The following is an 11,467-nucleotide window of genomic DNA, read 5'->3' as shown; positions in this document are numbered from 1 at the left end:
ACACACACCCCCACACATACACACAAACACAAGTACATTTATGTGTTGATGCATGGAACATGGCCGAGTGAGTTACAACGATGAGCTTGCTAGCTTGTACCAGAACGATCAGAACACTGCGTTTCCAAAGTCGAAAAATGGAATACTACAAGGGGACAGCTCTTCCAGAAACAAGTCAATAAAAACAACACACTTGCAGTCCCGCCAGCAAAAGCACACCCAACACCGTCACACAACATCAGCACTTATTACCCGGGTTTTTGATAATGTGCAATCAGTTGCACTGGGAGCCATACTTAGGGCTAATTTACGGGGAAAAAAAGAAACTAACAGATCTGAAATTGGGCTCATTCCTAAGTCAAGGTACCACTATAATTACAATTACAAAGCAGAAAAAGGGCATGAATCGGTAACTCACAGTGACAACCACAGAACAAAAATGGGTGAGACAAAACAACAACTGATCAAACAGAGGGGCCAAATCGACCAGAGGACCTCAAACTTTTACGTTTTATTTTGTTATTTATGAATTTCCATTAAGTTTAGAATACCCTTTCTATACCACATTTTAAACAGAAATAATTTTCTGGATTGTAATTAGTTTAATAAGTTATCTTTTACCCCTCATGGTTCATTGTGAAAATCAATAATAAACCGATAAATTTTGAAGATTTTCTTAAATTATATTCCAGCCGATTACAACCAATCGATGAAGATACTACTTACAAAGCAAATGTATTTGGAACTGCGTTGTAAAAGACTGAATTAAAAAAAAATCCTGGCCCCTTTTTACGTGAATGTCCCTGAAATAGACTCTCGATAAAGAGGTTGTGGCAGACAAGGGCAGGTAAGGAGTTGAGGAGAGGAGGGGGAGGGGCAGTGCTAACGAGACACACTGGATCAGGTAAAACAAAAAACACAAACCACAGTACTTAGTCCAACAGAAACTCTAGTGACTGTTGGGAAGAAATAAAGAAACAAAGACATTATTTGAAAAATCTTCAATCCATAAATAAATACAATTATTATCTAGTGTTGATGTGGTAAAGCCTTTCTCATATACACATTTACAATGAGAAGCTATTTTTGATGGTTCGGTCAGTAATATACAATGACGGTCATACACACACAAGCACACACATAGACACACTCAGGAGATTACCTGAAGCACCTTGCCCTGGGGACTCTCATCAAATAGCAGATGCTGCTGGTACAGAGGCTCCAGGGTCTTTCGTGCAATCTTAGTTTTCTTTTTGGCTTTACAAGTTCCATTATCCAGCAGGTACACCTTGACGTAGGGAGCTGTTGATGCAGTCGTGGAGTTAGTCAGATTAAAAAAAAAGAAAATAGTCAAAACAGGTGATGAAGTAGAAAAAGCAATGTAATGTGGGAGCAGGAAAATGGTGGTAACCTGGGAGGGATTTGGAGCCTGGTTTGGGGGTAAGGCCTCGTGCCCTGATCACCTCCACTTCCAACTGTCCTTTCTTATCCATCAAACCAATTTGAACATCACCTGCGTATGTGGGAAACATGAATAACATATGCTTAGATGTGAGTTTGTCTAATGAAACAGTTTGATCCTTAAAACTCCCCAAAAAACCTGCAATAAAATGTTGTATGTGCCCCGACAAGAAAAATCCATCCGTTTTTAGCCATGTCAAGGGGGGCAGCCATTTAGTCGCTGAAAATGACATCACAGTTACTCAGGGCTTAGGTAACATCAATTACGGCTCACCTGTTTTTTTAAGTTAAGCCATGATCAATGTTCCCTCTAATTTTCCATGCATCCATTGGACCACAGTGCTCAACATATCAGGCATGCGCATGGGGGCCAAACCAATACCACGCCTGTTATATGATTTAGATGTTACAAAAACATTCAAACCGTCTACATATGAAAATAGAACAAATAAATGCATCGAGAATTATGATAAAATCAGCTCTACTTAAAAAAAAAAAAATAACAGCCAAAATTTTAAGCGGAATTTATTTAGTCTGAATAGAATCTGTTTCAAAATGGTCCCACATTATCCCCTCAGAAATAACAAAAATCGTGCCATCTAATAAAACACAAAAGAATTCTAAGTCATCTGACCTCTGACGCACGCCAAACAACCTCATTTAAGGGGCGTGTAAACTACGCCCATATTTGGACTTCCTGAATAGAGCTGTCTGTGTGTCGTCTGCAGCAGCACGTCAGTGGTGAGCATGTGTATGTTTCAAACTATAGTAGAACAACTGAGTGTGCGCCCTCAGTCGCGCTATTGAAACTGGAAGGGAAGTGGGAATAGTGTGTTGTCCTGTTTGTAGATTTAACTGCGGTGGAAATAAAGGAATGCATGTAAAAATGTAATGTGTGTGCGTGGACAGCGTCGCCATGTGCGCAGAGAAGGTGAGAGCAGTGCGCAATTGCGTATGCGCGCAGCTTAGAGGGAACATTGGCCATGATTGGTCATTATATGCGCCCTGAGCAACCGTGATGTCATTTTCAGTCAACAGGAATGACAAAATGACTGCCCCCTTGAGGTGACTGAAAGCGGGAGGATTTTACTATTTGACCCATATTCCGCAAACGCAGTATTAATCAGAATGCCATGTTTTGACGAGAGGGCCTGCAGAGAATAAATTCTTGCAAAGAAAATTTTTCGGGTTGACTTCCCCTTTAACATTTAAAGGCCACATTTATTTTCTCAAACAAGGCCTGTTCGTGACAGTAGTAATATAATTGTTATAACGCTCACCCATTGCAGGTGTTGCCAGTGTTTGCCGGCCAACCAGCTGACCAGGTCCTAAACCATCTAGGAAGTCACTGAACTGGCTGTCAGCGCCCAACCTCATTCCTGAGAAGATAAGACTGATACACACGAACAAACATAACGACACACGCGCACACACACTGCATCAGTTTACTGCTGCAGAGATGATGACGTTGTGGTCACAATTTTCTTCAAATCATGTTTAAGTTTTGTGTATTTGTCATTCATGTTTTATTTGAGCAGAACTTAAAATTGGCACTTGATTGTATTGTTGAACATTCTACTTTGATTTTTACTCAGATCTTTCAGGAAAATATTTTGAAGTCATCATTACAGAGTTGCCTCGTCCCAGACTCATCTGACAATTCATTTATTTAACAGAAAGTACGGTACACTCGACGTATTGTTTCTGCAATGTCAAGGATGGCGTACTCGGTCATCCCACACTCCAACCAACTCATTTTAATGCCAATGAGGCGTGGTGCTACGATTGGCTGCGAAACGGCTACTTCCATCCCATAACAGGTCAAACGCCCGTTTGGCCCAATTCTACCTGTCCATCAAAATACCAAACGCAAGAAAACGGCACCCAAGCTTTACGCTACACATGCACTGAGAATGAAAATATCTGATTGTGCGGGATTAGTTTAAGCAGACTGTGACTTAGATGAAGATCGGATCACACTGTATGACCAATCTAAGGATAAGGCCAGGGAATTCCATAGATTCAAATGATTTTTCTTGCAACTATACTTACTTTCCCTCAGAGCTGTAGCTGTTCATGCTGCCATCAGTGGATTCTCTACTGGCCTGACGGTTCATGGCTGACCCTCCTCGCGGGTACTCCACTGCCATGCCCGTCTCGACGCTCCTTTGGATACTGCTGCTGCCAGCCTTTGTCACCTTCTTACCTGCGGTTGCCTCTGCAGGAAACGTGAAACATGTTGAGCTTTCTTCATTTGCGCATGTGCTGTTTTAACGTGTAATGTGCTACGTTTATGTTGTGCATTTTCAAATAGATACACATAACAACAAATCCTCCACGAGACCTTCTTCATCTACCAATTTGCACACCTTGTGACTTTGAAACATAATATTTTAGAGAATGAGGTCACTACCGTAATTGGTAACAGCATAGAGTAATGAGTTTGCTCATGTTTAAAAGGTGAAACTTCAAGAGAAAGAAAAGGAAATCATGCAATCACCGTACTGTGCATCCATAAATGATTGGTTCAGCCCTTTCTAAAAGTCATTTGTTTAAGTTGGATCTGTCTAGTCAATATAAATTAAATCATTAAATGCAAACACAATCGAGCAAACAAACAGCTGTTTTACTGGTTTCGCCATGAACTGAACCACATTTAAAACTGTTTGCTGCATTTAAGACTTGTGGGAAGTTGGAAATTGGTGATCACAAACGGTGTCATCAAAGTGTACTAGTCAAATGTAAACAAACAAGCATGGTTATCCAAATATTTTACAAAGAACTAACAATTGATTAATTGTGAATTTTCATTATATCAATCAAGGAAATGCAATCAAACTTTATACACAAATAGTAAATTGTTTGAAAGCATTTCCTCATCATACGTTGGAGATTTCCGACTTCCCAGATTCTTGAATGCCACAATAATGTTGAAGAGGATGGAGTAAAGAAGCGTGCTGAAGACAGAGGTCAGGAAGGGCTGGGAGTATTGTCACTACATCTCTTGCTGTCTGGGTAATATAAACGTAAAATATATTCAGAAAGAAAAACGTCTAATTCAAAGCACTGGCGACGACGTGGTACATGCTGCTGTTTTCGTGCAAATCGTGCGGGTTCTATTCCCAGCCAGTGCCCCGATATCCAGCCAATGGTAAAAAATGGGTGCGTTAAGCAGGATGAGAATCGGGCATATGCAACTGTCCCAAACAAATCATGCCAGTAACTCTCTGTGACATCCCCTGAAGCGACAATGATAGTTGGTTAACCTTTTTCTTTAAAATATAGCAAGTAAACAAATAATTGGTATTTTTCCCTTGTTCTAATAGGTGAGTCAGCCGCGTCATTTTGTCATGCTGTGCCTCAATGGTGAATAAACTAAATTACAAATTGAAATCTAATTTGAAACAGAACTTTTTCTTATTGTTGTCACCTCCTTTCCATTCTACACTCTCTTTCTAATTTGTTTACCTTTCTGTCTGTCCACCGCCTTACCAGCCGCTTCTGCAATAACACATAACAAAACCAATGAACAACTCAAACCAAAGTACTGGAAAGACAGATACATGTATTAGCATGTATGACGGATAGTCAAGACAACAGATACAGTACATGAATTATTACAAACACACACACAACTAAGAGAATGAAGCTCCTTTTTGCTGACCATGCGAAATGCATTGGCCATTATCGAGGTGCTCTATTGATGCATTCTTGAGATGTATACACTTTGTAAACTAATTATATAAGAGTAATAGTGTCCAACGTCATCGATAAGAGTCGCGATACACACACTCCCTTTCTTTTGGGGCAGCATAGAAATATTTTTCCACTCAGTAACTGTAGTAGTAATTAGATTTTTTGCATGTTATAAAGATAAAGATGTCCTTTATTAGTCCCACAATGGGAACATTTATATGTCCTAAGGTTGACTAGCCACCAATCCACAATTTACTCTGCCTTTTGATAACAGTCCACGGGGATATATTTGAACTGTTCCATGCTAAAAAATGTTTAAATCAATGGATGAATTGTATTTTGTCGTTGAAGAATCCATAAAGGAAAAACATACAATGATAGCAACACACCTTGTTCAAAATGAATATGCAGATGGGAAGTTATTGTTGATTGAGGGTGTTGGGCAGAATCCTCACGTCTCCAAAACTACTACCGTATTTTCACGACCATAAGGCACACCGTATTAAAAGGCGCCGTCTCAGTTGCGGGTACTTTTTCTGTATTTAACATTTTTAATGTGTCTCACTGTACTATTGGGCGCAGACATAATGAAACATATGCTAGCTAAAACAAACGGGAGAATGCGTGCACGCTAAAACCTATGCTAGCATACATGTTAGCATATTTCTCATAGCCAAGCGGCTCGTCAGAATGATGCCGACTGACTTTTGCAAAAGCTCGTAATACTGATAATAATAATAATGATAACTTTAACTCATGTAAAATATATATGAATATACATAATATTCTGATAAAAGCATTTATACGGATTCTTCATCATGTTTAGTACATAGCTTTTCTACTGTGTAAAATATCATGGTGATTGGTGCGCCACCATTTATTTTTCAGTCAAAACTTATCTGTGGAAGGTCTTGCATGATTCTTGGTGTGCTCTCTGACCTGTCTGGCTGAGCTGCGAGGTACTTCGACTGCGCCTCGATGGCAGGATGGCAACAACACGCTGGCTGAGGCTTGAGCGACGTTTTTTGATCCCGCTTCCCAAGCTCCCGAGGGCGGTGTCTGATTGGCTGCCATCTGCATGCTCCATCCCATAGATCTCGCCACTCACACTGGTGCTCTTCATCATGTGGCGGCCCGTCGCACGCATGGCTCGACTGATCATCGATTTTTACAAAATCGATCACATCATTAAAATGCAAATTCATCCACAGAGTATCATAAAAGTGACGTCTATCACATGTTTGAAAAGACGAGTACATATAATGTATGTACCTGAAGCGTCCTCTGGGTCTCTCTGACTGGATGGACATGTAGCTGGCGCTACTTATCCGAGAGGCACTGCTGGTTCGAGAGATGGCTGATACGTCGCTGACATCACTGTCCGAGGACTTATGGGAAGCATTCTCACTGCTCGTCCTGTGGTCCTTGAAGAGCTGCAGGAAACCAGCATCATCTTAATCAGTGGCCCCCCCAACCACTGGGCCACCTTGGACCAGGACGCACAGATTAAAGGAAAAAAAAACTGGCAGTACGTCCGGCTTATTTATTATTCTAAGATGAAAAATATTTTATTTTCCGTTATATTGACCTCTTGACGCATGACAAGATGCTAATTGACTCGGTCGCATTAAACTAATATTAAACCCACAAGCAAGCAAAATTAGTGAAAAACAGACCAGGTATGAAGCCTGCTCTGCGCAATATGCTGCGAGATACCGCCCCACCACGCAACAGTTGCTGATCCACTAAACCTATGGACTTGTAAGAAGTGGTCTGCGGCGGGAAAAAAGATTGGGACCCACTGATATGAATGATGATAGTGTAGTGGTTCACATGACTGACATGCAAGCAATCATTGCTTGATAACTAAAGTTGTAAATGTGAGGAGAAATAATTGCCTGTTTCTGCTTATCTGACTTGCAACAACGCGTACAGTCTGCTTTCATCTCTGACAACAGTTTCAACAATTTGTTGGATGTATTGCAACATTATTACCAGGCTCCCTCCAGTGGCATTAACAGTAAATGCAGCTTCAGTGACAAAGAAAGACCATTAATAAAAGAACCCAAAAATGAGCTCTTAAGACAATGAGAGGCATTTGTGTTAGTTTTGATGGAAAAAGTACAGTATTAAGCAATAGGAGAAAATCGTATCCACGTCACAAAACATGTTGCAAATCCTAACATTTCATTTGGCACGCATAAAAACAGTCAGCATTAAAAGTGTGAAAATAATACTTTGGAACTAGTGCTGTCAAGTGATTACATTTCATTAACTGCAATTAACCATATTTTTCAACAATTTTTTGGGAAGCTTGTAACAGATATTTACTTGACTAGCTTGGAATTAATGTAACATCACCAACTGAATTCAAAGACTGTTTTCATAGTTTTCTTTGATTCCTGAATACGATCTAAACTGAGTCATCCTTACAGGCATTTTTCTTAGAAACATTTCTCAAAACTGCCCACAAGCACCACACTCCGGCAGTATTGGTTTGCAAAGCCCAGTGGTAACATGAGCGGGGTGTTATGTTCTGAGATGAGGTGCTAAAAATGTGCTACTAATATGGTGTAGAAGTTTGCAAATTATTTTTGAAGTATATCAAAATGGGTTAAATGAGTTCAATTTTTTTAGAATAATCTCCAAAGTTAATGCTTTAATTTTGACAGCCCTAATTACTACATTAATCACAAAGTGAAAGATGACTTGGAACCCACCTCCCGTTTGTTTTTGAGTGCACTGTCCAGGTCCTGCTGGCTGGAGTTACTGGCAGCTGACATCCGGTTTGAATGAACTCTCATTTGGAGTTGACGGACGCGCTCTTCTGCTACCAGGGCTGGACAAAAACACAAAATAAAACAAAAATTTCATCAAAGGATTTCTGGTATAACATGTGGTATTCTGGAAGATAGCTTCGCATTTGTGGATAAGTTTTGCTTTCTGTGGTGTTTATTTTCATAAACACAACTGACCAGTTGTACATCTAAATCTTACAAGTGGTCAAAACGCAAGCACATGGTAGGAGAGATCCATAAACCTGCTCATGTTTACCTTGCTCTACACTGTTGCTCTTGGGGGGAAGCTGGGGAAGCTGCCTCACTTTGCGAGATGAGGATGACGTCACTGAAGAGGAAAGAGGTGTACCGCCTTGGTGGTGTCCCCTATTAGTAAGTGACAAAGAAAAAGGGGAAGAGAAAGAGCAATATATCATAAAGAAACTTATTTCAATAACTTCTGGGAAATAGTTTGGATAAATCTATAAAACCACAAGGTTGACCAAAATATATATTTTGCTTAAAACAACAACAACAATTAGGGAAAAGGTGGCAAAAACATCAGCCATACAAGAAGCAAGGTGTAGACTAGCCAGCAAACAAAGCAAAAAAGATTCTTGAAAATAGTCACACATTCACACACACACACACACACACACATTGCATACAAGGTGGAAGTGGGTGAAAGTGGAAATATCTAACTTTGCGAGTACTTAGCATAGAAAGAATAAAACAGTGTAAAATATTCAATAGAGAAATACAGAGACAAAATAATTACGGTTTTCCTACATCCCCTGGAACACAGAGAGGCACAAAAAATATCCACACTAGGAATAAACATGGTAATAAACACAAGCACAGAACAATAGATTATGCTGAGGAGGTTTGAGGGTTGATATGTCATACGGAATGAGACATGGAATCAAACAGAGAGCTTGTTTTCTACTACAGTGTCTCTAGTAAGTCAAAGAGCATTTGCTTCTCATTGGATGATTCGAGGGAGAATCCCCTGACGAAAAGGCTGCAGAAGGAGCCTCTTAGCTTTACCTTACAGTACAAGAGTGCAAAAAGACATCAGAGAGCAGACAAAAATGGGGAAAATAGGAAAAGAAAAACAGAATACAAATAAATGTCACATATTTTAAATAACTCTAAAATAAAGTCATACTGTAGGTTACCCTGAACAAGTGACTAATTTGGCATGTCATCTTGTTTTTCATTCCCAGCGCAAGTGTAGCGCAAATTGTAGTCCAACAGTGTGCATGGGTGGAGCTCTCTTTGTTTCGGTATTTTGCTAGAATTTGCGCAGGTAGAATTGTACGTAACGGAGCAATTGCGCCTTTGTGGACTGCTTTGGGGTGGCAGTGCTTGACATTGCAGAAGCAACAATAGACTCGCTGAAGTCCGTGTCTGACGTCACATGTTTGGGAGCATTTTGGCAACTTGGGGTGAAATGAGTCCTCAAATTAATGATACAGGATTTTTTTCTGCCTATTGACCCAACACATACGCAACGAACATGCCTCCTCCGCAAAGGCTAAGTTCAGCATAAATCTTATCGAAGAATAGATCGAGTCATTGATAATCGTCAATAGAAAGCCCAACAAACCGCAACTTAATTACGCCGTCATTCTATGATACGGCACAATTCTAGCTAGCAGCTAGCTTTTAGCATTAGCAAAAAGTGCCTACTCGGTAGTTACAGCAGTTCCTTTGTTTACATAATTTTCTTTTCATTTACTTTTCTAAATTGTGGACCAGGATAAAAAAACAAACAAACAAACAAAAAAACAAGCTAAATTAAACTTAGTCTTCATTTATTTTATAAAACACTTGCTCATTAAATAATTTTAAGAAAACATTGTCTATCAGGATATCTTGTAATTTTCTACACTGTATCAAATATAAAATAAGAATGTATCCTGCCTTTTATTGCTTCAAGTTACGCACATAAATCCTAAACGGCCATAATAGACATTAGGAGTTGCTAATTATTTTATTTATATAAAATAAATAGACAAAATTGGAAAATGGAATGTTAAAAGTGGTGTCCATCATTGAACAGGAAGTGATGTTGTTTCGAGACAATTCAAAGGCGATGGTGGTGTTTTAAAATCTGCCTTTTTGTGACGTTATGCTACATGGCTACTATTTCACATGTTCTGAGTGTCCAGTACATACCAACCGGTGTTTCAGAGTTTCCTGCCACGTGTCTGACATTCCGATGTACCGAAATAATGAGGCTGCCAAACGATAGTGGTTGTGTAAAGAAGATACCCCAAAACAAGAGAAACAGAGTCGGAACGGTCCACCCATTTTTGGGAAGGAGGCTGGAGGACGACAAGGTTTCTAAAAAAGGATGGACTAAGCAAAGGCCAGAGATGGGTTTTTGGCCGTCCCTTTAATTGTCCCTAACTGGGTCAAGTAACACGTGTATATATAACTCAAATACCATCTTCGAGATGGTCCTGAAAAGCATTTTTATTGTACCTGCTCAGTCCCCAAAAAGTCCAAACCAATGGAAAATCCGGGGCCAAGCTATACTGTCTCGATGGGGCTAATGGAAAAGTCCCCTTGTGTGTGTGTGTGTGTGTATTTCTGTGCAGATGCCTCAATAAAATGTTGTGTAACTCATTGAAGTGACTTTCAGGCACCAAAGAGGAAAATATAGCATGGATGACATGACACACATACACACAACCAAACTTGATGCCATTGAGAGTTGTAAGGCATTGCTGAGGTCTATAGGACTTTTTGGAAAAAAAAAGTTGAGCACATAGAAGCTGCAAATGCAATTCCCAGAACACCACAACCAAAAACACTTTGTCAGTGCAACAAGCAAACAAAACTGCAGAGAATTTCACACCAAAAGCAATCCAAGCTATACTGCAAGTTAGAGATGAGCACAAACTGAAGCTTTAGAGAAAACAATATGAAACCAACAAGACAAAACAATGTCGACACTATCCACCACCAGGAACACAAACCATCGCAAGTCTAAGAGACCGTAAAAATGCACAAACTCAAAACCTTTACACAATGTGAGTGACAAACTGGGTAGAATTTGTCTGTAGATTGACTTCCTATTCTGACAAGTTCTACGTTGTATGCCACAGTCACTGTGTCAAAGTCATGACCAAAGAGTACCAGGGATTTAGGGTAGGAGAAATAGCTTGTGATTTTATCCTGTATTTCTTCAAATAATGGACGCCATTTACAGTCGCTACTGCAGTTATAGTAAGTGGCAATGTAAAAACAAAAGAAACTGAACTTCACTTGGCAATAATTATCTTGTGGGAAGATTTAAATGTGCAAGAATAAAGCAAGAAAAAATTTCGTAAAAAAAAAAAATGGCACTTCATATCTGGGCTGTATATCACACAAGATAAAATCACTTTAAACACAAAATTATTTCATTTAAAAGTTAGATTAAGAATAACTCTACAAGTTTATTAAACATTTTTTAAAAGAATCTAAAGTAACAGTGATGAACAGCACACACATAAACTGCCAATTAACACCTGTTTGCACCT

At 39.5% G+C, this 11,467-nt stretch overlaps 1 protein-coding gene across 11 annotated transcripts in view; it reads right to left on the bottom strand.

Annotated features, from left to right (window-relative positions):
• rims1a (regulating synaptic membrane exocytosis 1a) overlaps positions 1-11,467 on the bottom strand; it is a 77,208-nt gene that overhangs the window by 1,670 nt on the left and 64,071 nt on the right. For 10 of the 11 annotated variants that reach the window (XM_088305625.1, XM_088305631.1, XM_088305632.1 and 7 more), the window contains 9 exons: positions 8,212-8,321; positions 7,878-7,996; positions 6,430-6,590; positions 6,097-6,311; positions 4,930-4,962; positions 3,514-3,679; positions 2,742-2,854; positions 1,412-1,513; positions 1,163-1,302 (listed from right to left, as the gene is read on the bottom strand). In XM_088305625.1, the coding sequence (XP_088161751.1) occupies positions 1,163-1,302; positions 1,412-1,513; positions 2,742-2,854; positions 3,514-3,679; positions 4,930-4,962; positions 6,097-6,311; positions 6,430-6,590; positions 7,878-7,996; positions 8,212-8,321 (1,159 nt within the window). The remainder of the gene's footprint in view (positions 1-1,162; positions 1,303-1,411; positions 1,514-2,741; positions 2,855-3,513; positions 3,680-4,929; positions 4,963-6,096; positions 6,312-6,429; positions 6,591-7,877; positions 7,997-8,211; positions 8,322-11,467) is intronic. The other variant, XM_088305636.1, reaches the window with a different exon arrangement.

The sequence above is a fragment of the Idiotropiscis lumnitzeri genome, chromosome 9 (genome assembly GCF_059441095.1).
Source record: "Idiotropiscis lumnitzeri isolate Australia: NSW breed Sydney's pygmy pipehorse chromosome 9, RoL_Ilum_1.0, whole genome shotgun sequence".
In the NCBI taxonomy this organism is placed as follows: Eukaryota; Metazoa; Chordata; class Actinopteri; order Syngnathiformes; family Syngnathidae; genus Idiotropiscis; species Idiotropiscis lumnitzeri.
The sequence above is the reverse complement of the archived record's forward strand: the minus strand, read 5'-3'. Positions and strand labels throughout refer to the sequence as shown.